Raw genomic sequence first — 26,435 nt, 5'->3', positions numbered from 1 at the left:
TACTAACTTACGTGATTTCAGAGCTCTCCAAAATGGCTCCAGAAGCAGACGACGATTACCTGCAGCAGGTCAAAAGTTTGAACTATTATTACTGTTTGGGTACGTATTCTCTAGTAGCTTTATGATGATAGAAACCATGTATAATTGAATTTAGAAGTTTAATTGCCGATGTACAATTTTGTTGTGCCTGGGCGATTGAGAATGACACTGAAATTAAGCCAGACTCCAACTTCGCATTTATTTGGGGAATTTTTTCCAGCTGATTTTTAAGCATGTGGGACTGTGGTGCGAGTGCTGAGACTGAATGAGGTTGATGATGATATCCTAGGCCTAGAAATTATAATATATTCTAGGCTAGCTAGGGCCTAGCCTAGGCTAGATCGATCTATATATATCTCGTTTGTCTTGATTAGCTCTGAACTTCTGGATCTGATGCATGACCCAAGAAAAAGTTTTTTTTTCCTCGTGCACAGACGGCTTGCTATTATTATTGCGCAGCCAGGGGGTTAACAATGCAAAATCTTCCAGCCCTGATGGGGCTAGTCGATTTTTGTCTTATTTCATAAAAATATTCAAAAAGAACTGCACCAAAATAGAGATTATTATTCTGTTTTGGCCTGAATTGCACCAAAACAGGCAAAATTAATAAAAGGGAAAAAAAACTGACATTCTTCGGCTGTCACACAACTCCCACTTCCCTGGCTGATCCGAACTTAATACATAAACAATATGCCCATTGAGTCCCTGTACAGATTGAGTTAGAACCTCTGTCTCTGATTTTGGTGAGTGCAGCCAACAAAGTTCAGCGGAACAACCAACATAAGAGACCAAAGCTTTTGGTCTAACTCTAGACCAAAAGCTTCGGTCTCTGTTTTGTTGGTTGTTCAGCTGAACTTTGTTGGCTTCACTTACCAAATACAGAGACCGAAGTTCTAGCACGATCTGTACAGGGACTCAATGGCCATATGTTTATGTACTTAAGATCGGATAAAACGGAACGGGGAAGTGAATTTGCGCGACAGCGGAGGTAAGTCACTGTTTTTGTTCCTTTAAACTTCATTTTTCTCTGTTTTTTGGCAATTAATGCCAAGATGGAATATAAATTTGCATTTTGGTCACGTTAATTTTCAAAATTTTTATTCATTAAAGACAAAAATTGAAGAGCCCCGACAGGGGGATTTTGCATTGCAAGTCCCCTAATGGTGGCTGCACGGTAGCGAGCCGTCTGCGAGGAGAATTTTTTTTAAATGTTAAAAAACTCCTCGAAACAGACGGCTGCCAGCTGTCTAGTCTAACTCTTGCTATGCAAAATGACATTGCAATTTATGAAATGATCAATGACAATGAATCAGTTGATTTTTGTGGAAGTGGGGGTGTAACTGGCATGTGGAAATTTTTGAGTGGCACTTTTTTCATTTGTATTATTTATTGAATTCATGATTACAAACAAACCAGATCACATAATAACTGTTGACAACAATTTCCAATAAGAACAACAAGATTTAAAAACAGTCCATTGCCTTTTTGGTAGACATACTCAACAAAAGATGAGTGTGTAGACTAGGAAAGGCAATGCAAATGGTCATCCCCACCCCACTATACAATTATTTTTGTCATTTAAAAAAGTGTCAGTCTCCTCTCCTTCAAGTCTGCCATTATCATATTACATTCATTCACCATTTTTTAATTGAATTGAAATGAAAAAATAATCAGAATAAAATTAAGAGCATATCACTCCATGAACTGAACATAGTAGTGGCATGGCAGAACTACAAAAACTTGAAACAGTAAATTTACAGACAAGGACAACACACATACATAATCTGTTCATGTAGATCTCTGTATTAATAAATCATTTTTAGGGGTTGACTTAGAATTTTCATAATTTTATTAGACAAATAATTTGTCATGGGTTCCTGACCATTGCTGACATTAGCTGGTTCAGTTAACTAAAGAGTTCTAACCATCAGCTATGCATGGCTGATTGTCAACCAAAGCAATTGTTGAAGAGAGATAAAGGGGAAGTTCACCCTGAAGAAAACTTTCTTGTAAAAATAGCAGAAAAAATATTGGTGAAGGTTTGAGGAAAATCCATTGAAGAGTAAGAAAGTTATTAGAGTTCAAAGTTTTGGATTTGTGACGTCATAAACGAGCAGCTGTTCCATGTGTTATGTAATATAAAATGCATAAATTTCAAATTTTGTATGGTTCCTGATGACTTAATTTTGTTTTCTTTTCATGATCGGGTGTGAAACGATTTGTCTATTGATATACAAAAGTTACAGTGAAAACCATTTTCAATTTTCTGAGAAAATGACATTTCATTGATTTTTTACCATTCGCTATGTAGGAATGCTGCTCGCATATGACGTCACAAATCAAATAATTGAAATTCTAATAACTTTTTAATTATTTGATGAATTTTTCTCAAACCTTCGGCAATATTTTTCATTAATTTTTCTGCTATTTTTACAATAAACTTTGTCAGGGTGAACTTCCCCTTTAAGCACAACAGCTTGCCTGTGAAATGTCTTGAGATTCAAGCATTATTTTGAATAAACAGGACTTCGTAATCTCTTTACCATTTTCTGTGATTGAGGTACCAAATATAAGGGCAGTATTAAAAACATTGAACATAATTTTTCTCTTATAAATTCAGATAAGGGCTCACCAAGTGACTTTTTCCCTTCACATTGTTTTAACTTACTCAGCATAAATGAGGAATTTTCTAATTTAGATGATAGAAGATATTCAAAGCTTTAAAATGATAGGTCATTTGTCTATAAAACTTGTATATTGTCACTAAACAATAATAAATCAATCAAATTCCCAGTTTTTGTATATTCTGATTTCTTGGATGCACTGAATATTCATCTCCCTAAAGCTCAGTCAACGTTGTCTATGAATATTTTTTTCTACACCTCCCCGAAGGCTAGTCAAATGTCATATGTAGGCCTATATTTTTGTTTTATCCTCTTTTAATTTCAGTGAAACAACAAATATTGATTCACCAGAGCCCTGCATTGGGATTATTTCCTGTCAACACAGATACGAAGGTCAAAGAGGCAGGGGTCAGAGAGAGTGTATACTCTGCCATTGCTGTCTGGGCTCTAGCTCTCGCATACCGGTAAGTTCACCAGAGAAAAAAAATGCATGGGGGCTCTGGGAGATTTTGCCCCAGAATTGCTCAAAAGAGCCCTGGAAAATAAAAATGCCCCCCACACCCCCAAATCCCCAATCACTGCAATGCTAATGTTTATCTATGTTGCAGATTTAGGCAGTAGGTAGTGAAAAGTAGCCCCTGAAAATAAAATTCAATTTTTTTCCTCAAGTTCACAATCATGTCTGGAGGGGAGGGGGTGAAGCTGTTATGACTGACTTTGCGCATGACTGGTGATCCTTTCTTGCGCTGTATATGTTAAACTTAAATTATACATAACTTTACAGTTTTATGAAACATAGATCTAACAAGGGGGTTCATAAAGAATTAAATGTTCTGGAGCTTAAGTGCCAATGAGCATTTGGTATATAACATGTAACCTCATTGGTAACTGTGCCCCATTACACCTATACAGATGGATCACTCTGCTAACTTAAGGACAATTCCACCCCAAGTTGATTTGAATAAAAAGAGAAAAATCCAACAAGCATAACACTGAAAATTTCATTGAAATCGGATGTAAAATAAGAAAGTTATGACATTTTAAAGTTTTGCTAAATTTCACAAAACAGTTATATGCACATCCTGACTGGTATGCAAATGAGGAGACTATGACATTATCCATTCACTATTTCTTTTATATATGAAATATTCTAATTTTCTCCTCATTGTCAAGTGGTACAAGGATTAATTCCTCCCTGAACATGTGGAATTAGCATTGTTTAATACTATATGGTTCAGTCAAGTTGTTCCTTATTGTCAAATCTATAAAAAATGAAATATTGTATAATTCAAACAATAAAAAACAAAAGAAATAGTGAGTGATGGACATCATCGCCTGACTCACCTAGTTGTCCATCACTGTTTTGTGAAAAATAAGGGAAACTTTAAAATGCCATAACTTTCTTATTTTACATCCGATTTTGATTAAATTTTCAGCACTATGCTAGTTTGATTTTTCTCTATCTATTCAAGTCAGCATTTTCCTGGGGTGGACTTGACCTTTAAACACTAGTTCATGATGAATTGAGATAAGTATTTCAATTTTTTGTTAAATCTGTTTGTACATTTCTTCCAGAAAAGTCGATGATGATGATGGGAGGACATATGAATTGGAGCAAAGTGCAGTAAAATGTATGAGAGGTCTGTTGTATTGCTTTATGAGGCAGGCTGACAGGGTAAGTGAGTAGAGAAATTGCCGATTGGTTTACAGCTGCTTCAATAACTTTCAGTTTGGTCTCCTCCCACATGATCTAAATCCTGGTTCATCTAAAACCAGTTTGTCTAAGATCTGGTTCTAAATAAGCCATGAACCATTTTGTATAATTTCAATTTTAGGTTTATTTCCCAATTTCATCTGATATCCACCTGGTCTAACACCATCTTTATTGAATGTAATATTCTATCACCTGACTTCACTATTGAAATTTTAAGAGATGGCCGACTTTGAAGACTTTTAAATATGTTCATTTTCTGGTGGGTTCACTAACTTTTAGAAGCACTGTAAATGATTATATGTGGTATATTGACATGCTATACCGAGTAAGTGAGAAATTTTTTTTACACCTATTAAAAAGAAATGTTGTTTTATGAAAAATTGTGTGAGAGTTTATCTTCACCCAAATAATTTGGAACCACTTTCATCAGGTATGTTGTATGTTTATGGCTTGTTTAGTCAGGAGGATTTGTTTGCAGTGATGTAAAATTCAATGTTTAACAAATAAGGGATGCCTGCAATGAATGATGTAGATGTCAATGAAATCATAATGCTACATGATATTTCCAAAAGAATGGCTCAATATCAATTTGAATACAAATAAAATGAAAAGAGCATTATAACAATTCCATGAACAGAACATGTTTCAAGGTTCACACCTCATCATCAGCCTAAAATCATAAGCAGAGTCATTGGTATTTATACATTTTACAATACAAAATGAGTTGCAGACTTCACTGAAAAATCATTTTTCAAGGACGCATGAAAATTCTTAAAACACTTTTCAGTATCAATTCTCATGTTACCATACTGTAATTAAAGGTATTTTGCAAATGAGGATTGATGATCAAACTATCGCTTAATTATTAAAAGGCATGAGTCTTTAATTCAGTTTTGTTCTCATTTTTCCTTTTTAGGTGGACAAATTTAAGAATGTGCAGAGTGAGGAGTTTGCACTGCATTCCCGCTATGACCTGAACACAGGAAACACCCTACCAGATAACTACCACCATCTCCAGATTGATTCTATCTCACTCTATCTTCTATACCTTGTTCAGATGATTAAATCAGGTCTCCAGGTAAGTTGGTCAATAGTTAGTCAGGTACATGTAGCTAGTCAAACAATACCAGATAACTACCACCATCTCCAGATTGATTCTATCTCACTCTATCTTCTATACCTTGTTCAGATGATTAAATCAGGTCTTCAGGTTAGTCGGTCAATAGTTAGTCAGATACATGTACATGTAGCTAGTCAAACAATACTAGATAACTACCAACATCTTCAGAAAGGTTCTATCTCACTCTATTTTCTAATCCTGGTTCAGATGATTAAGTCGTGTCATCAGGGAAGTCAGTCCGTCAATAATTATTCAAATAGCTTGTCAAATATTAATCCTCTTGAGATTTGACCTTCCTGATTACAACAGGTTTTTTGGTTAGTTAGATAGCTAGTCAAATATTTATCAATTCTCTTCAGATATGACTCTATCAGATAATTGCCACCATCTTCCGATTGATTCTATCTCATTCTATCTTCTCTACCTGGTTCATATGATTACATCAGGTCTCCAGATTAATTAGTCAATTGTTAGTCAAACAGCTAGTCAAATAGTCAAATATCAATCCTCTTGAGGTATGACACTACCAGATAACTACCACCATCTTTAGATTGATACATCTTCTATACCTCATTTAGATGATTATCTTTGGTCTTTAGGTTAGTCAGTCAATACTTAATCAAATAGGTAGTCAAGTATATATCAGTCTTTTTGAGATATGGCATTACCAGATAATTACCACCACCTTCACATTGATTCTATCTCACTCTGTACCTGGTTCAGATGATGAAATCAAGTCTTCAGGCTAGTCAGTCAATAGTTAGTCAAACAGCTAGTCAAATATTAATCCTCTTGAGATATGACAATACCAGATAACTACCACTATCTTCAGATTGATTCTTTTTATTTACATCTTTTATACCTGATTTAGATGATTATCTCAGGTCTCCAGGTCAATCGGTCAATAGTCAAATAGTTATCAATTCTCTTGAGATTTGGTCCTCCAATACAACATGACAATGAATGATATGTGGCATTCCTTTCAGATTATTTACACCCTGGATGAAGTGAGTTTTGTACAGAATCTAGTCTTCTACGTGGAGAGAGCATACAGGACCCCTGACTTTGGGGTATGGGAGAGAGGAAGCAAGTACAATACAGGGAAGAAGGAACTTCATGCAAGGTACTGTTAAATCCTTTCATATTCTCATTCAAAATATAAAAAAAAACTATCCCCCTCCACAGAAAGTGGCTGCTAGTAGGATTTAAAAAAAAATCAAATAAATTTATAACTGAACATTGAATCCCAAGTGCAGGGAAAATAAGGATTAATCAGTAAAAATTTAAGTGAGATCCCAGAAATACTGTAGTGTTTGAACAAGATATGTCATCAATTTTGAAGAAAAACAATGATTGATGCATGGTGTTGAGTACAATCAATCAATCTCTCGGAATTAACACATGTGCGTGATGTCACAATAAAAGCATGTATTATGAAATGCACGACTTGACGATATTTGACATTGACAAATCATATGATGTCTTTGCAGTTCTATTGGTATGGCCAAGGCAGCATTGGAGGCGACTAACGGCTTTAATCTCTTTGGTAAAGAAGGCACATCTTGGTCCATCTTGTATGTTGATCCTGATGCCCATGCCAGGAACAGTACTACTCTGGAGAGTCTCTTGCCCAGGGAGAGCAGTTCAAAGGTAATGAAAGACCAACTCCAGGAGAGTGTTCAGCAACATTTGTCAAACCTGCCATCCCAAAACCAACAAAAGAGTATCCAAGTGATGACGTCACAAAAAAAAAAATTTTTGCAGTTCAGCATTTTTTATACCATATTTTGGTAAAGCATGATGAAAGACCCCCACTACCAAAATTGGGAATTGGTCCATGGGGCCTGTGTATTCATGACCTCATGAATACACAATTAGCCACATTGAAGTCAATGTATTATTGGGCTCGTGGGTGTTTCATAAAGCTGTTCGTAAGATACGAATGACTTTACGAACGACTGGTGATCCTTGTGCTCTGTGATATCCCTATGCAATTGAGTTATGACCTAACATGTTCCAGTCATGCGTAAAGTTGTTCCAGTCGTGCATAAAGTTGTTCCTAACTTTGCGAACAGCTTTATGAAACACCCCCTGGTTGCTAACATACAAAATCTGGCAAAGGCAGCAGATCACATGGATTACTCAACGAGTAGAACAGTGATATAGCCAGCACATACATGTAACAAAGAAAATTAATTGTACTTACAGATCCTTTCTATAGTAAAGATGTATTGTTTTCCCCCATGACTACCATTTTTTTGTCATCTGGCCTCTCTAGAACACAGATGCTGCTCTCATTGCAACTGTCAGCTTTCCAGCATTTGCCCTGGATGATGAATGCCTGGCAGAAATCACCATCGATAAGATCAAGCGCAAACTGCAAGGGAAGCACGGCTTCAAGAGATTTCTCAGGGATGGCTACGGCACGGTCCTCGAAGACAAGAATCGAAAGTACTACAAACCCACCGAAGTAAAGGTATATCTGCATTTGATTGGCAAGGAGCAGTCTAGCATTTTGTTTTGGATGATGGTTCTTTCAAAAGGACCATTGGTTTCACAAAGGCTCAAATCCGATTAACCAGGGGGGCGGGGTGAGGACGGGTGTGTCACTAAGATGAGTGTGATTAAAAGTCATGCTCAGTGGCGACGTGCACAAGATATTAGATGAGCACTAGCACACTTCCTCCGAGCATTGTTTGACCAGTGATGTAATGCGAAATATATGGCACAGAACTTTGATTTAAGTTTGATGTTAAGTTACATTAAGATCTTTGTGAAACATCCCCACATGGGGACATTATGGTCCCGCTCCGTGTTTTGTGCAATATTTTTGCAACACAAAAGGCAATTGACACAGTACTTCATGTATCTATAATTTCAAATTTGCGATGCCCAGATTTTCGGTTCCTACGTTATCCAACATTTTGTAAGTTCATGTCAGATGCCAAATTGAAAAAAAATCTTTTGTCCGATCCTCCCACTTCTGCATGAATAAACTAGTGGAGGTATTCATGGAAAGCTGCTGTGAAAGTCCTGCTCTTGAAAAAATAATTGATACAAGATTTGTCAAGGTACATGTATCTTTTCATTGGTAATAATATCAATAATATTTAACATTTATATAGCCCTTAATACAATGTTTCTAAGCACTGCATCCTATTACCCCAGCTTTCCTATTCATATTTTTCTTTATTTCACACCAGTTGTATGAATCGATAGAGTCTGAGTGGCCATTGTTTTTCATCTTTATGATGTTGGATGGATTAGCGAAGAACAAGAGCAACCAGGTCGAGGAATATTACAATCTACTCAAACCTCTTCTCAAACAAACAAAGTATGGTAAGTAATAACAATAATATGTAGCATTTATGAGGTGCGAATTATCCGTGGCATGCTTTGGCTTTAGCTTCAGCTGCAAAGGTGTTTGGTGCATTAACAGAATTAATCCTGCCAGGTACCCATTTACCTCACCTAAGTAGGGTGTAGCACGATATGGATCAATTTCTTGCTTATGCCATGGCTGGGATTCAAACCCACGACCCTCTGTTTCAAAGTCGGGATACTAATCCACTTGGCCACAACACTCCAGTGTCGATGAAACACTGCCAATTTCTGCAGACTTATATAAGCCTGCTGCCAAAAAAAACTCATTAAAATCCGTGATTATTTTAAAATTGTTATTAAAACCAATTTATCGGAATTCTGGTTTCTGACTGTAGTAGGATGCCATCAAAATCTGGAAAGAAAGAAAACCAAATATGAAATTGACAGATTGTGCAAAACATAGGTTTAATACCTCTTTTAAGTCAAATTTCTCCATAATCAGAAAAGATTTGACTTGAAGCAAAGTCTGTAATACATTCTATTAAGCCTGAGTCATATCGATTATTTTGAAAACCGTGTTCGACAGCTCTAATTCGATCGAACATCGATGCATCGAATATTGAAGGCGGGGAAAATTTAGTCTTGTTTTTTTGCGTCGATGCGCTTTGCATGTGCACTATACGCACTGACGGTATGCGCTGGCGTTGGCCGGGTGAGCGTTGCACAAGCAGATGACAGAGCAAAGTTCGTTTGTATTTTCCATGATCACAAAACACACAAAAAAGGCTGGGGACCAAAGCAGAATTCTTCCCAAAATATCTTCAACAATGATATTTGCAGATGACAACATATAAGTTTAAAATGAAACAATAATAAAGACATGAATCACGCAGAGTCGATCCGAATGATTTTCGGTCAACTAGCATTCGCAGTCCATTCACCAGCCCCGTCCGCAGCTCCGTACACTCACTCTCAGCTCCCGAAACGACAGGCGTGCATGACGTCAGCGCCAGCAAACAAGTGCAATCAACGGAGAGCGCTGTAACTTGCCTGAGATTGTGTAGTTGGATCCAAAATGAGCTCCAAATAAATTTATGGGAATAAATACGTAATTTTCTCTGGATGGTCATTTGAATTGCTATTCAATGCTGATATAACGATTATGAGGAAAGATTGTGGAATATGAGTTATGACGATGTTCGAGAATTAATCCTGATAATGACAATCCAGTTTTTTAGACGCAATTGAGCATGCGATCAAAATAAATACGAATGGTTCGAATCGAGCCCTAAATTCATCTAAATTATTACGATTTAACAAGATTTTATGGTCATACTAAGAATATTGACGATGTCAGCAAAGTATGTTATGTTCATATGGAAGAATTAATACTGGGATTATTTCTATGATTCCATTTCTGGATGTCTCCTCCAAGCTCCGAGAAAATAAGTACAATGCGCATGCATGTTCGATGACGTATGACATATTTTCCCATTCATGAAATCAGAGCCCAAAGTTGGGCACAAACTAGCTTCAAATTGATGGGAAAAAAATCAAACACAATTTTCTCTGTTTTGTCATGTAAAATGTTATTATATGGTGATATTACGAACTTGAACAGAGTTTTTGCATGTAGACAATGTTCGAGAATCAATCCTGACGTGATGATTATTTTTTTTAGACAAGTGCACTAGCTCGACTCAAGAAGTCAAGTCGATCGTCATGAGATGTCCGCCATTGAAAATTGAAACGAAATACAAACGTTTCACATCAAGCTCTAAATTTATATTAATGATTATCATATGCAAATTATTGTTAAATATTACGATTAAATAATGTTCTATGGTCATGATATTAATATTGTTCATGAAAGCAAGATTTATTTTACGTTGATCGCGTAAATTTCCGGCCATTTTCTGGTTTGATTAAAGAACAGTACTGCGCATGCACGATCGATGGCCATGACTAATTCCATTCATGAATTCATCGTGCATAAATTATCTCGGCACGAGCAGACGAGTAAGACTCGAACTATGATCGAAATAAACTTCAAATTAATGGTGAATAGCATCATAATTACTCAATCGGTTTCATTTTGGGGGCAATAGAAATCAAGTAAGTAGTAGTAAAGTTGGACATTGCTGATATTTTGATGATTGATTGTGTAAACCAAACGAATCGGCCGGCCGACATATTTTTTTTTTTTTCGATGCACCGATTTTGCAAAATCTGCACCGGTGTTCGATGACATCGATCGAACACCGATTTCAAAATCGATTTGACTCAGGCTTACATTTTATGAATTCAAACACACAGTGATCATTTTGTTTATCCCTGTTTGAATGCTTTTTTGTGATTATTTCAACAAGTGCAACTTTCTTTTCATAAAAATGCATTTGATTGGGTTTGCTTCTTGTCGTCAGGAATGATCGTGCCAAAGTACTACTACATACCTAGGGGGTGTATAGAAGGAGAGAGAGTGCAGCCGGGTAGCCAGCAGAGGATCGCCAGCACAGAGGGCGAAGGAAACAATGTATTCCTATGGGGGCAATCTATGTACATCTTATCATGTCTTCTAAGTAAGTGTAAAAAGTGAATGAAGAGGGGAAGAAATAATTATACTCTATGGGGACGTTCTATGAATAACAAATGATGCCTCTCAATTGAGTGGGAAAAGGTTCAGAGAAGAGGAGAGGGTAAGAAAAAAGTACAGAGGGAGAACAAACAAAACCATTTCCAAAAAAAAGTGGGTGTAAAAAGGTTCAGATTGGGGAAAGAGCTGGGAAAAAGCACAGAGAGAGGCCATCATAATTTCTCTCCGTTTTGTGCCACTTCAGAGGGAGAAGACTTTGCAAAAGTCTGTTTATTATGTCATGTTTACTCAGTAATGTAAGGTAAATGGTGGTGATTTTTTTACCTGATTGCCAAGAAAGCATGAATGCTTGTTACCAAAGCAACCAGGGTACCGACAGCTTAATGTCGTCTCTGAGGGAACTGGTATGAAGATTAATACCTTACCAAAGGGCACGAGTGCACCAAGTGATAATCGAACCTGGGTCACCGGGATCTTAAACCCCCGCTCTACCGCGCCTCCTCAGTAGAAAGAGCTGGCAGAGGTGAACTTGTGTACACATACATAACAAGTGTGTTTATCAAAATGAACTAAAATTTTGTTACGTTTCCCAATTAAAGGTATTGTTTAACTTTGTGAGCAGCCGATTTAAAAAGTTCTCAAACCAAGATGAAACATGTGTACTAGTGTATGCATTAGAACTAATAAATCCTGAAAACAACCATTATTGAGAATGAAAAGCGAAAACTACAAGGCAAACCCTGATTTTGTAAATAGGCGTCTTATAGACACCTAAATAGTACACATAAGTGTATGGGATGAAATTAAGATGGTGTTTTCGGTCACTTTATATTTCAATTTTTGAAGCACTAAATAATTATTTTCGAACGCAATTTTTTCTGGGCTTCATTTTTGTAACATATCACAGACACAGGTGACAAGTGTGACCTTCTAGCTCAGATTTTTAAAAAGTCAAACCAATGTTAACCAATCACTTCAATGTGCAGGGATGAAAGAATTTTCATTTATGCCCTTTTGTGGGGGGGGGGGGGCTCTGTGATTAATTTAATATTTGTTTATAAAAAAAATTTGGCACTTCTACCATTCAGTACTGCATAACTATACATTATCATTTATATGTAAAGGTTCTTGTATCTTGTTGATTTTTGTTTTCTTCAGAGGAAGGGTTGGTGGAGATGAATGAGCTAGACCCCGAGGGACGATATCTTGGGTCATCACTCTGCAAACGATACAGACACAACACAAGGCACTCAGCATTTGAGGTACGTTCAAATGAAACTGCACTACCAAGGAATGATTTCTTTTTTTTTAAATCAATTTTGCCACCATGTGGAAGTGAGATTTCTTAACACCATTATATTATGTTATTTTATTTGAATTTCAGCATGATGCTAGGATTACTACCATTAGAATTCTGCTTTGCTGCTAGCCTTTCGCTCTGAGTAAAGTTCAAGTCAGCTCAACAAACAATTAATGATGACGTCATTACGATTTGGAATTAAATTTCCTTTTATACCTACAGGGAGGCTCAAAATAGACTGTAATTTAGATTTTAGTTTTCATACCACTATTTGGACATTTGATTCTTAAGTTGGAATGTTCATCGGTTCACAATGGACCATGTAGTGTGTGCCCGGCTTTTAGTTATATTAAGAGATATAGCAGGATTTGCTGAGAAATGGTATTCCTAAGTTCATCAAAATCTTCATCTTCACTGATGAACATTATGATTTATTTATCTCTAGATGACTACAAAAGACATGACTGTTCAGATGGTGTTCATAGCAGAGAGTACTCGTCTTCAAACTACACTGGCTACGTACGGCATCCAGTCACAAACTCCAACTCAGATCGAGCCTATCGAGATCTGGTCACCGTCTGAACTCATTAAGGTACAATTGCAAAGAGTATGGTGGACTTCAAAAATAATAGCTAATGGTGATCCAATCTCAAGTTGATCTAAAAGAAGAAAAAAAAAAGTTAGAGAAGCAGATTAGTAGAATTTTAAAACTAAATGAATTTAGGAAAATGTGAATTTTTTTAAAGGCAATATTAGGAATTTCAAGAGACATTTCAGGAACATGATTGAATGTTTTATAAAATTAGCACAAAGGATGTGTTCATTTGTGTATGTCTACACAACAATATGCTCTTTATTTTCAGAGTCAATGTGCACAATCATTGACACAAACAGGGCAAATCGTAATACTTACAATTTATTATGCCATGTGCACCCCCCCCAAAAAAAAAAATACCCTAAAGCATTTTTCTTTGGATATAAACTCTTGACTAGCAAATTAGTAGTTTGAGGTCTCCATAAGGAATCCTCTCTTTCTTTGCAGGCTCTCGCTTTTCTTGGTCAGAACAAGAAGCTAGGATTGACGGGGCGGCCAAATAGACCAATAGGAATCATCGGCACATCCAAGATTTACCGTCTCCTTGGCAGAACTGTTATCTGCTACCCTCTACAGTTTGATCTTATGGATTTCTATATGTATCAGGACATCAACTTTCTTGTGGATGATATAAAGGTATTGGCACATTAATAGAAAAAAGTAATTTTCATTGTTAATTCACCAATTTTAAAATGCAAGGAATTTAGTAGTAGTAGTAGTAGTAGTAGTAGTAGTAGTAGTAGTGGTAGTAGTAGTAGTACTAGTAGTATTAGTAGTAGTAGTAGCAGTAGCAGGAGAAGTAGTAGTAGTAGCAGCAGCAGGTGTAGTAGTCATCATTGTCGTAGTAGTAATTGTTTTCAGAGTAGACATAGTAGTAGTCATAATGATAAAGATAGAAATATTTGTAGTTAGGCCAAGTAAAATAAGAAAGTAGTTGATCGTCCTCGCGCGCATCACTTTTGGCCGCCGCATGAAAATTTTTGCTATTTACTATTTAAAAAAAAAAAAAAAAAAAAAAAAAAAAAAAAAAAAAATTGTGTTGTTTCTCGTCCTCGCCATTTTCCCTTTTTAATTACAGCATCAATTTTCTTTCTATTAACTATTTTTATGGCTGCTGAATAACGAAAAAATTCACAAGATTACTCTGGGATCTCTCTCGCATCTCGCAACTTCAAAAACAATTGCAAAGTCCGATATCGCCGTAATTGCAAGAAAGAAAAAAATTCTGATTTGTTTTTTTATTGGATTTTGAAGATACCATTATAAATTAGCGAGGAAATAAAGTTTGCAAACTCGGAAAAGATCGCGGATTTCTTCATTTTTAGTGCATTTTCGGGGACCCCGCTTACTGAATCTGAACTAATCCGTCGCATGCTCTTGAAATATGGCGCAGATAAATCAATTCTAATGACGTAATTTGTATTTCAGCGGGGTTTTTTGGTGAGTGATAGCGCCTGTACTTAGACGTGTGTTACGGTGATTGTGTGCTTGTGACTCTGTTGGGAGAACTGCATGTGTGCTAGGATGATGTGATTGACTGTGCTGGCGTGACATGTGAATTTGTGAAATGCATTGAATTTTCTGGCGAGGTTTCTAATGTCAGGAGGCAATGCATCGAATATTCAATGAGGGATTTAATATTCAATATCAATTTTAAAAATGAATAAAAAATTGAGCAGTAGTATTAAACATTATGTAAACGAACAAGCACCCGAAAACTGCGATGCAAAACCATACCCAGAGCTAAAAATGAGATTGGCTCTGGAAAATTGAACAAGACTCCATGACAATAAAAAAGACCCCCCCCATGCATTTTTTTTACCCTTACATAAATTAAAATGTTTAAATTATTCACTTGACATGAACATTCTGTTTGACAACAATACAGTACCAGTATACATCAGTAACAATACATCAATAGATTTTTTTTTCCATAGATTTCCAATCAATCGTAGATATTTATACATATATAATAGTATGTATATATAAATTTCTAATCATTTATTATTACTATTGAGCATACATCGATCACATAATTCGAGCTTGACATGGCCTGACAATCATTTGAATAAAAAATATCAAAAAAAATAGTAAATAGTAAGGACCTCCCTCATCACTGATGTCAAAAATCGGACCGAGAAAATGCCTCCGTGTTCTTAAAAAAAATAGTAAGATAGCAAATAGCAAGGACCTCCCTCATCACCGCTCGCAAAAAACCCGGACGATCAACTACTATCTTTTTTTACTTGGCCTTATATTCAGACAAAAAAAAATATATATTCAGATTCTTCAGTTTCAAATCAACCACTTTTATTAAACCCATGACCACCTCAATTCTTCATTACCAGAGCCTGGTTGCATTTGTGAGGAAAAGCTGGAACTACGTTGGAAGACCAACACTCTGTCTGGTGATAAGGGAAGAGCACTTCATGTAAGTGGAAAATATGTCTTGAATCAAAACTATATACTATCAGACAAAGTAAAAACAAATGATCACAGTAGGGGATGGTGATGGGTAAACTATATTACCTTCCAGGCGAGCAAGATGTAGTTATCTTTCCAAAGTGTAGCTGTATATACACCGAGCTGTATATCCAGAGCTGCCAAGTAGTACTGATTTTCAGTATTTAGTACTGAAAAATTAGAAGAATACTGATAGTTGTATGTAAAATACTTATTTCTAAAGTTTCAGCTTTGCATGTGGTCCTATGGTATTCTTTGAAAATACTTATTTCCTCACCGAAATACTGATTTTCAGTTTTAAAAATACTGAAATGTTCTTTTCCTGGTTGGCAGCTCTGTATATCCAATAGATCCCTTCTTGCAAATAGAAACTGAATAGTGAAATCAAGTCTATGAACGTCAGGGCACTGTCTGACAGAGAGTTGTGACTGGTCTGATCAACGTTAACTACCGGTGTGGGAATCCATCATTGCCATAATTTTACATCTGGGAAATTTTCTCAACGTCCCTTTGTAAAGAGGAGCTTGATGGATTGTCAAGACAGTGATGCACTCATGAATATAGATCATATATTTTTAACAGACATATGCATTTTAGATGAAGGGGGATGTTGGCTTTCCATAGTTGTGGTTGATAGGATCAATTGTAATGCTTGTCAGACGAGGCCCTGATGGCACTTTTCCACAAAAATATTGGGGCTTTCCCTGTGATTCATCAAGATTCAGATCCACATGATATTCCATGCATTTCCAAATGATGACATACCTTTTTTTTTCTTTTTTTTCTCCTCGCAATCCCTCCATCCCTCTGTGCCTCGGAATAGTTTACTATAGATAGATGGCGCATAATAAATGCTGTGTATTATTATTATTATACCTTTGATAATGTTTTTTTTTGTGAAATAATGTATATTGAATTTTGTGTGACTTTGATGTAAATCTGCAAGTGGGTGATATAAACCAAATGTGTGCAAATGACTATGCACTGTCAATTGAACGATATTGTCTGTTGCAATCAAGTGGTTCAGCAGCCAAAAGCAGGCGCAGATCCAGTCGGATTAGCGGAAGTAGTCAAAGTTCAAACTTTATTATCAAAAATATATATATACAAAGACAATATTATTGGTGTACAAACAAAGGAATTATGTCTTTGTTAAAGGCGACCGCAAACATTTTGGTGAGTCAACCTTTGTGTGCAACGTCTGCCACCTGTGCATTGGTATTGTAATCTAACCCAGCTGGTTCTGGCAATAGAAAGCACTGAAAATATCCTATTCTTGCCTTACAGGGGTTCTGAGGGTAATGCCATGCTGGAGATGCTTGCATCCTTCAAGAGAGGGTCCTGCAACGGAATCCGAGTCAAGGTGGACAGACTACAAACCCTGATAGCTTCCTCATCGGTGGAACACCTAGACTTTCAGATGCCGGAGGGAAGGTAAAAATTGGTCATTCTTGGGATATGTCATTGATGAGTGGTCCTGACTCTAGTCCTTCAATCAGTTGAATTTATTTGGCAATATTAAAAATCAATATCAATAATTAATTCACAAGGTATGAAGGTAGTTATGTAATGAGCTGGTCCTGTAGAGAGTAGTCCTGTGTTCAAAATCAGGGATGTAGTCAAAGCCGGTCTTCAGGCCACATTTTGCATACCTTGGCCTCGGCCTGAGTCACATGTAGAAGGCTTTCTTCAGCGCCTTGTGACTCGGAATTTCCAGCTTCGACTGCATCTCTGTTCCAAACCAACTCATGCACTGGCATCAATCCACACTTTGTAATTCTCCACCGAGGTGTAGAATGGGTACCTGGTTGGATGCAAGAGTCTTTGTATTAACCGAGTATTGCTAGGGCCCTGTTACTTGAAGCATAGTGATTGATCATTGGACTGAATTCTATGATTGATTATTGCATATTATGATCATATCTAAACCTTTATGATATAGGACATAGATCTTGTTAAGAGCAATTACAGTATGATTTTTATCATACAAAACATATTTTAGTGTAACCCCTTATTGTCATAAATAAAATGGATTAATTTCATTTTTGCATAGAATTATCAACATTTCAGTCTGTGATTCATCTTCCATCTCCTTTTTTTTCCTTTCCCATTTTTTTTTACTTTTTCTCTTTGCTTCCTTTCTGGTTTTTCTTCAATCTCTTCTTTCCACCATTTCTTCTTCACCTACGTTTCTTCTCCATCTGCATGCATATTCTTTTGTTAAGCTATTTTTTTTATATATGATTCAAAAATTTGAATTTATGTTTCCTTTTGTATTATAATGTTTGTATAAATTTAACCATGCCTCCGTAAACTCAGCACAATTGGGCTGTGCCGCATCAATGGTTTTTTTTATCACTCAACCAGTTTTCTGTCTTCCCCTGCAGTGCTGCTAACCTGCTTTTCAAACCTTTAGAGGAACTTAATGTGGATCATCTTCCTTTCAAGGCTCTCAAGAAAGCATGCTCATACAGTTCGGTCCTTCAACAAGAAGAGCGCCCTCTGAACATCAAGGTGAGATTCTCTACAATTTCAATCAATTCAAATGCCTTATTCTGAAGTCCAGGGGAGCGTTTCATCAACATGTTTGTGTGGCAAGTTGGCAGTTCTGACAACTTTCCTTGACGATCCCTGGCTAAGACGCAGTACTACTGTGGTAACTGTCTGATAAAGTGGCACTTCGGATTGAACGTCCAACAAGTCCTTTCATGAAACGCTCCCAAGTTTATATCCCTGCTAAATTCATGGCAAGCTGAAAATGTAAAAAAAATCACATTGTATTTTGTAATGGTTATTGTGCTCTTTCTTTGTGCTTTATATAAACAATATAAGGAAATTACTTGAATTGATATTCCCAGACAGTCATGGATTTTAATTTCAAATGAGCTGATAACTCGAACCTTCATTGTTAGAGATTTATGTCACATTTGGCTATTCATAGGTTAACCAATCCAGAACTATTGCCCAGAGTTTTATAATGATTATATGATATTCTGTATTATGGTGCAGTATGTTTTGTAAAACCAAATGTATCGTGAAATATACAATAAATATTGATTGTATGTCTATGGTAAAGCGTAAACTGGGGCCTGTCAAAATATCAAGCGCAAGTCCTGAATACGGTGCTTCGTTCGCTGAAAATCAAGTTGCGCAGGATTTGTTGAGTTGCGTTTGATCGCAACTCATTCCGCAACTGGCCCCTGAAGACATAAACCTATATTCTGAAGTCTGGTTTAATTTAGACCGTAGTCCAATTCTGCTAAAATTAAGGGAAGCCCAGGATGTTAAAATTTGTTAACATTTTATATAACTTATGTCAACTCTGCTGTTTCATCATGCTACAGTGGCAAAAAAAAGTGTTTCAGTCATTCCCACACAGCTCTGAAATAGCTCTGTAAGAGATGGGTTTGTAAATATAACATGTTCTGTTTAGACCAGATCTGAATTTAACCAGAGTTTCGAATACAGAACTTAGAATTCACTATTGTGGTTTAGTGTACAATCTATTTTGTTTACTTGGATCTTTGAGGATAATTCTTTTTTTCTCTCTCTCTCTCTTCTTTGCAAAGGAATTGGAGGTGAAATCCACATGGGAGGTTATACAAGAGCTAGAGAGCAGGTCATTGTTGCGAAATCAGGCGGAGATTCTTAGCTTGCTGCTAGACAGAGAAGGACCAAACTTTGTCTTTGATGGAGGTGAGTTGATAATCCTGTAGGGGTAGATCCAGGTTAGCATTCCATGAAATAAATAGCAATTTTACTGACTGTTGTAATAAGCTACTGAAATCGTTGCATCTGATTGGTTCAGAGCAAATTTGTTAATGATCATCACTAAGATACTTTTTGCAACACTTACCAGGATTCTACAATGGGGGGGGGGGGGGGTTGCACAATGGGTTGGTCAATTTCTATTGGAGTTGTTGGCATCATCATCTTCATCATCATTTTCATAATCATTATCATTTCCATTATCATGATGATCATATCAATCATAGGTGTCATTGCCATCATCTTCTTCTTCATCCAAATTATTTTTACCATGATCACTATTCATATTTCATTTTCACAGCAAGTGTTGATGAACGGATGTCTATTGTCTATCAGAAGGCTCGAATCATGAAAGATTGGTCTACTGTGAGGTATTGCGCCAGTATCATGAGAAAGGTAGTAGACAGTCTCGCTCCGTCAGTCACCTCCATGCTTGCTAATGGCAAATTTGTAAGTATAGGGAAAATATATTGTTTTTGCTATTATTGGGTTTTTTGTAATTATTATCATTATTATCATCATCATCATCATGATTATTAATATTGTGTTGCTGTTTTTTGCAGCTAAAAATATAGATCATTTGCTATAGTTTACATGTAATTGTATATCAATAGCAAATATGAAATTTGATAGATCAAGTTCTTGCAACTCAGTAGTCTTATACCACATACATGCTGCAATTGTATTTATTTTTGTGTGTGTATATTTTTAAAACACATGCACACATTAATACCAATAATGCATTTAGCATTTCCATTTATTTCAATGTAGAATAAAAGAGTCATGTTGATTACTGTGGTCTGGGATTGAACCCAGGACTTTCATGTGTCTAGTCTGATGCTGTAAATTACTTGACCACTAATTGATCGATTTGCAATTCATTGCAAATATTTTCTTTCAACACCACCTTAGATCACAGTCGGTGTGTTTGGGCATGAGGAAGAGCTTATTAGCCGTCCCATCAACCCCAGCGAGATCAAGAGCATCATCTTTGACCGTTGCCAGCGGTACAACGTCCGAGAGGCCGTCATGCAGCAAGAGATGATCATTGCTTTGGGCAAGCTCATCTTCACAAGAAGAGAACTTTTCCAGAGTGTACTCAAGATACGAGTAGGGTAAGGGCATGTTCTGTTTTTACTAGATCCTTTTATTAGATCTTTGCTCTTATGATAATAATAATAATGAGAAGCATAATCAATATTTATTTGATGCATTCTTTCAGAAAAGGTTGAAGGAATATTCTTTACTTCATAATTTCTTTATGTTTCCTACTCCTCTTTATTCATTTTATTCTGTACTGTAAATGTCATTAAAAATTTATTTAGTTTTGAAGTGATTTTAGCATTTTATTCAGTTGGTTTGCATTTAATTTGTATTTTTAGTCTGCATTATGAGAGTGGGTTTAGGGAATTTTGCTACATTCATCAATTTTTTTTTAATGTTATCTGTTTAATTCCATTGATTTTTGTTCAGCTATAATTCATTGTTTTATAGAGGTATTAAAGGGAGAGGGAACTGACCAACAGTGTGTGTTAAATATATAGCTAGTCATAGAATATACCTATTTAGATAACTGAATATTACAGAGAATAAATTCGCCTATAGTTTTATTTATATATACAAACAAATGTTTTCAGAGGTAAAGTTCTTGTTTTTATTATTGGGAACATAATTACTGTGGTCTGAATGTATTGGGAACTGAATTCATTTGTTATCAGTTAATTTTGCCTATATTAAAATATAACACTGCTCATAATAGTAAATGAGGTCTTGAAGTGGTGCTATTAAAGCTGTTGGTTTGCGTTTGCTTCACGGTTATAAGCTAGAAATAAGAGATCTGTCTTGTCATTAATTTGTTGTTTTTCAGCTGGTTATTGCATGCCATGAAGTCTGAGCTGGAGATCACATGGAAAGAAACAGTGGTAAGTCTGAAAATGGCCTTTACCAAACAGGATTCTATTACCATGACTAGCATAATCAAATTCTTATGCACACAAGTGAATATCTAATATTATGATTCTTTGAATTGAATAGTATTTGAGCAAATCACCCGCTACAACACTTGTATTTCTTTTTGTTTTTAATTCTCATAAAATTTTCATCAACTTGACTCAATAGAATTGGGTCATCATATTACTTCTCTGTATAAACTTTTGTTTGAACATTAAAATATGCTTTTAAAATGCCTAGTTCAGAAAATTTATCATTTCTTTCTTGACTCTCAAAATCTTTACAGCCTATTCACAGTCTCTGTCCCTCGCGACTCAAGGATCTCCTCTGCCATGTCTTAGAGGTCAAGATGACCACCCTTAGTAACAGAACCTGGCTCCAGAGACGGCAGTTTAGCGGTGCTCTTAACAGAACCCCTGTCCGCTTCTATGACAAGGGTAAGCTCCGCTGCAAGTCCTTGTATTTACTCAGTGATGCTGGAACATTCTGATGAGACAAATGATTGGAGGGGCAAGCATTGTGTGTGTTAACAATGGTTTGCCACTTAAAGTGTAGTAACTGTTGTATATTTATTAATTCATTCTTTGTAAAAACTTTGAATATTTATCTGATTCAGTTCCCTTTATTAGTGATGTTATTATTTTTCATAATAGAAGGTCCTTCAGCATTTATCTTGTAGTTCTAATTAAATCATTATAGATCAAAAAGATCTGAATACCAGAGAAGTGGATTTATGCCAAGAAAAAAATGTCGTAAAATGTTTGTACCCAAATGATTTTGTTTTGAAAATTTAACAAAGCAGAACTGTTTGAATCGTACACAATGTTTCTTTTCTGTAATTGTGATTATAGTATGGAATATCTTGGGGAGGACTCCATCGGGTCTGAGCATTGCCAACTACTACCTCCCACAGCAACCCACACTGTCTGACATGACCCAGACAGATCTGAACTTTGCTCTTCGCATCGAGGAGATGTTTGGACGTATATCCCATCCGGAGTATCGCCAGCTCATGGTAGAGGTAGGTGTTGAGATAAATTGATGTTGTAGTGAATACTGATTTCATGAGATAGTATTTTAAACCAAGGTTAATTGTCAGGGTGTCGTCACAAATCTAGCTCTGGTACAGTTAGATAAAATGAACTGTTTGAAATCATAATAATCTAACCCGAGAAATGGCCACACTTAAATTAGCCAAGAAAGATAATCACTTGTGGGGCAGTGCTTGGAAAAGACCAGGGCCCTATCTTACAAAGAGTTATGATTGATCCAATCAACCACAACTATGGAAAGCCAGCAATGTACACATCTAAAATACATGCTTGTTCAAAATATTTTCTAGATATGTATATTCATACATTCACTGTTTTCTTGACAACTCAGTATACTTCTCCTTGTTTTCAAAGGACATTGAGCAAATTTCCTAAAGAAAAATGATGACATTGATGGATTTCCATATACTTGAGGTTGATCAGATCAATCGTAACTCTGTGTATGACGGGGTCCAGACATCTGAATGTAATGCCATGCTTATTGCTAATATATCAGCAATTGCACAATTTCTTTCAGAGTCCTTTAACACATATTTAAAACAAGATTTGAAATTGAGGAAGTCTTCCTGACTTCATGAAAATATCAGCTAGACACATTGGTATCCTAAGTAATACATGTCTTGAGAGCAAGGTCATCAATACATTCAATGTGTCTATCAATTGAATAAATTGGCAAATAATCAATCCTCTCTGTTTTATCTCTATAGCTCCTATCTGTTGTTGCGACGATCCTTGAGAGAAATAGAGAACTGCAGTTCCAACACACTGTCAACATGGATGCTGTAAGTCATCTTGATAAATTACTTTGACTCAAAAGGGTTGAAAATGTGTTTTTCAACACTTTTGAGTTGCCCCCCCCCCCCCCCTTCACAAAATGAAGCTGGTGATGCTCCAAACATATTTGATTGATAGATTTTTAAAATAATTTGCTGGGGTATTCTTTCACTTGATCAAGTTTATACATAATCTCACCCTTGTAAAACAATTATCTACTAGTATTAGTTGTGATATTGCATTTGATGTCTTGATTTTTAGCTTGTTCAGGAAATGCTACTTTTTCATCATTCATATTTCCTATTGTTACAATGGAGAAATTTTTATTTGGGCTGAAATGAAGGTGACGATTTTTGTTTTCATTTTTTATTTATGATAAATCAATTTCCAGATTTGAATTGTTTTAATGCAAATATTCTCATTTATTGCCTCAGAGTTTTAGTGTAAATTTTTTTAAAGCTGAGAAAAGCAGTGTCAGCTTTAGGCAATTTGATTCTATTTCATATGACACTATATTTGATTCAGTTGAAGAAATTAGACTATGGAATATAAAAAATATAAAAGCCAATCACAATGGGGGCCATTTCTGATGCCATCTGGACTTTGAGAATTCCAAAACAGAATTTTAGGGAAGACCTGTTAAAACTTATGTCTGGTCATTTTAGGTGAACATTAAGAATGGTTCAAAAACGTTTTATCATGGTTTTAGCCCTCCAGCCGGTGTTTCTGCTACCTGGTCCTAACCTTTGGTAATGTGATTTTTACCCTTTCATCTTTGCAGTACATCCATGAAGCATTTGGTCTGTACAGAGCAGACCATATGAAAGGATCAAACCACAATCCAGATGACCTGACTCCGTTCTACAACCTGCCTCTCTCTGGAAAGAAGAGCACCTCCAACTACCTGGCAAGGGTAGTTACAAGTCATCTTCTGGATTCTTCATCAGCCATCGGAGGAGCGGGTGAAGATTCTTGTACCGTATCGTAAAATCAAGCTACAATCCAAATGACCTGACATTGTTCTACAACCTGCCAATCTCTTGAAAGAAGAGCACCTCCATGTAACTGGTGAGAGTTGTTACAAGTAAACTTCTGGACTCTTCATTGGCTGTTGAAGGAGTGGGTGAAGAATCTTGTTCTGTATCCTAAAATCAAACCAGCAATCCTGGTGACCTCACCCCGTTCTACAACCTGCTTCTCTCTCAGCTGGAAAGAAGAGCACCGAAGTCATCTTCTGGATTCTTCATCAGCCATAGGAGGTGTGGATGAAGAATCTTGCTGTTTTCCCTCTCTTCATCAAGTAGTGAATGAATTTCACCATGTAATCTTGCTCTGCATCAAAGTATCTATCCACACTCCAGATAACCAGACACTGTTCTACAACACTATTCTACAACCTCTCTAGGGAAATAGAGCAACTCCAACTTCCTAGAGGAGTCGGTGGAGAATCTTGCTCTGTATCCCCAAACCAATCCACACTTCAGAAGACTCAACACCGTTCTACAACCTGCCTCTCTCTAGAAAGAAGAGCTCCTCTAACCACCTGACAATGGTAGTTACAAGTCATCTCTGGATTCTTCATCAGCCATCAGAAGAATTTGTGAAGAATCATGCTGTGTATCCTAAAATCAATCCACAATCCGGATGACCCGACACTGTTTTGCAACCTGTCCCTCTCTGGGAAGTTAAACACTTTTAACTATCTGGCGAGGATAGTTACAAATAGTCTTATGGATTCTTCACCAGCCATTGGAGGAGTTGGTGAACAGTATTGCTCTGTGTCCTAGAATCAATCCACACTTCAGAAGACTCAACACCGTTCTACAACCTGCCTCTCTCTCTCTGGAAAGAGCACCTCCAACTATCTGGTGAGAGTTGTTGCAAGTCATCTTTTTGGGGCCAGTCATTGAAGAGTCTTTGCTCTGTATCATAGAATGCAATCACTGTTTGATTTTATTCTAGAAATGATAATTTTTACAAGTGTGGATCATTTTTTTTCGTGGAATGTTTAAGATTTTTAGACTCGTAACCTGCCGCTGGAACATTACGTTTGTTACTGCCATTTATCATGGTGAATAATTCATCCAAGACTGTGTTTGGAGGTGAAGACTAGATGTATTTCCTAGATTTTCCACCAGCTAGTTTACTGTTTTGCTCAACATAAGGTCTGTCAGAGATTTGATGTTTAAAGAGACTAGCTGTCCAAAATTAGGTCTGGGGTTGGTTTTACCTATAATAAAATCTCTTGTATAACATTTAAAACATGGTCAATGCATAACCAAATAATCAGTTTTATGAGGAACAACATAGTTAATAGCATTGTATTTGCCAAAGATTATTTACTAATGCCTCCTAATGATGCAGAAAATTGTGAAACTAGTGTGAACTACAGATATAGTGTCTTTAGTTGGACACCATGTAGTTACCAATTAGCAAAAAAAGCAGAACTCATGTACAATATTATATTTATTTATCAAAGCTGTTATATTTACACTGTGTACATATATTTTAATGTGAAGTGTAACAAAGAGATGCAATATTTATTTTTTGGTGTTCATAACTATTACACAAGACTGTTGTTTCAGTTTATACAAGGGAATGTTTCATAAAATCATATATGAGTTATGCATGACTGAAACATGTTTTTGGGGATTCTTGATCAGTTCGACAATAACCAAAAGTTCTTGGATGTAGCTCATGTCATTTGTGTGACCAAGAAACTTCTGGAAGCTTGAAGGTAAAAATAGTAGGTCTAAGTAATTGGCAAGAGAGACAACAAAAGTAGTTTGATGAGGGATTTGAATTCAGTTCCACTTTTTGAAACACCAGAAAAAAATTTGAGATAACTTATTGAGCATAAACAGCCTGTTCCAGTCAAGTCATGCACTGCAATATTTCTATAAAAGAACTCCAGGATTGTTTTGAAGAAATGACATACAGTTTTGACATCATGTCAGTTGGTAATCCTTGATAGGCTGATAAATATTTATTAGAAATGAAACTTTTTGTGCATTTATGTTCTGAAAGGTCAGGGCTTTAATCCTACAATGTTATAACATCATATAGTATTCATGTCAAAAAAATATTTATATAAATTGAAATAACTTGTTTATAATGCC

At 36.2% G+C, this 26,435-nt stretch overlaps 1 protein-coding gene across 3 annotated transcripts; it reads left to right on the top strand.

Moving 5' to 3' along the window:
- LOC121422764 (phosphorylase b kinase regulatory subunit beta-like) lies at nt 1–26,435 on the top strand. 3 transcript variants are annotated; one of them, XM_041617945.1, is made up of 24 exons: nt 1–99; nt 2,989–3,127; nt 4,239–4,338; nt 5,294–5,375; nt 5,508–5,587; nt 6,484–6,620; nt 6,988–7,147; nt 7,776–7,973; nt 8,701–8,836; nt 11,245–11,400; nt 12,573–12,676; nt 13,160–13,306; nt 13,757–13,945; nt 15,658–15,740; nt 17,060–17,206; nt 18,160–18,286; nt 19,342–19,468; nt 19,842–19,990; nt 20,453–20,655; nt 21,408–21,462; nt 21,777–21,927; nt 22,342–22,511; nt 23,250–23,324; nt 24,098–26,435. In XM_041617945.1, the coding sequence occupies exons 1-24, from the start codon at nt 33–35 to the stop codon at nt 24,302–24,304; spliced, it is 3,189 nt and encodes a 1,062-aa protein (XP_041473879.1). In that variant the 5' UTR covers nt 1–32; the 3' UTR covers nt 24,305–26,435. The 3 variants fall into 3 exon arrangements, with proteins under 3 accessions (XP_041473879.1, XP_041473878.1, XP_041473880.1); XM_041617944.1 differs by lacking the exon at nt 5,508–5,587 and having other exon boundaries at nt 5,294–5,455; XM_041617946.1 differs by lacking the exons at nt 1–99; nt 2,989–3,127; nt 4,239–4,338; nt 5,294–5,375; nt 5,508–5,587 and adding an exon at nt 6,384–6,389.

Source organism: Lytechinus variegatus, chromosome 10 (assembly GCF_018143015.1).
Source record: "Lytechinus variegatus isolate NC3 chromosome 10, Lvar_3.0, whole genome shotgun sequence".
Taxonomy (NCBI): domain Eukaryota; kingdom Metazoa; phylum Echinodermata; class Echinoidea; order Temnopleuroida; family Toxopneustidae; genus Lytechinus; species Lytechinus variegatus.
This window is presented reverse-complemented; position numbering and strand designations above follow the sequence as displayed.

Coding starts and splice junctions, on each gene's coding strand:
- LOC121422764 (XM_041617945.1), top strand. CDS start 33: ATGGCTCCAGAAGCAGACGACGATTACCTGCAGCAGGTCAAAAGTTTG. Junction 5,588..6,483: donor TGATTAAATCAGGTCTTCAG/GTTAGTCGGTCA, acceptor CATTCCTTTCAG/ATTATTTACACCCTGGATGA. Junction 21,928..22,341: donor TGTCCGCTTCTATGACAAGG/GTAAGCTCCGCT, acceptor TTGTGATTATAG/TATGGAATATCTTGGGGAGG.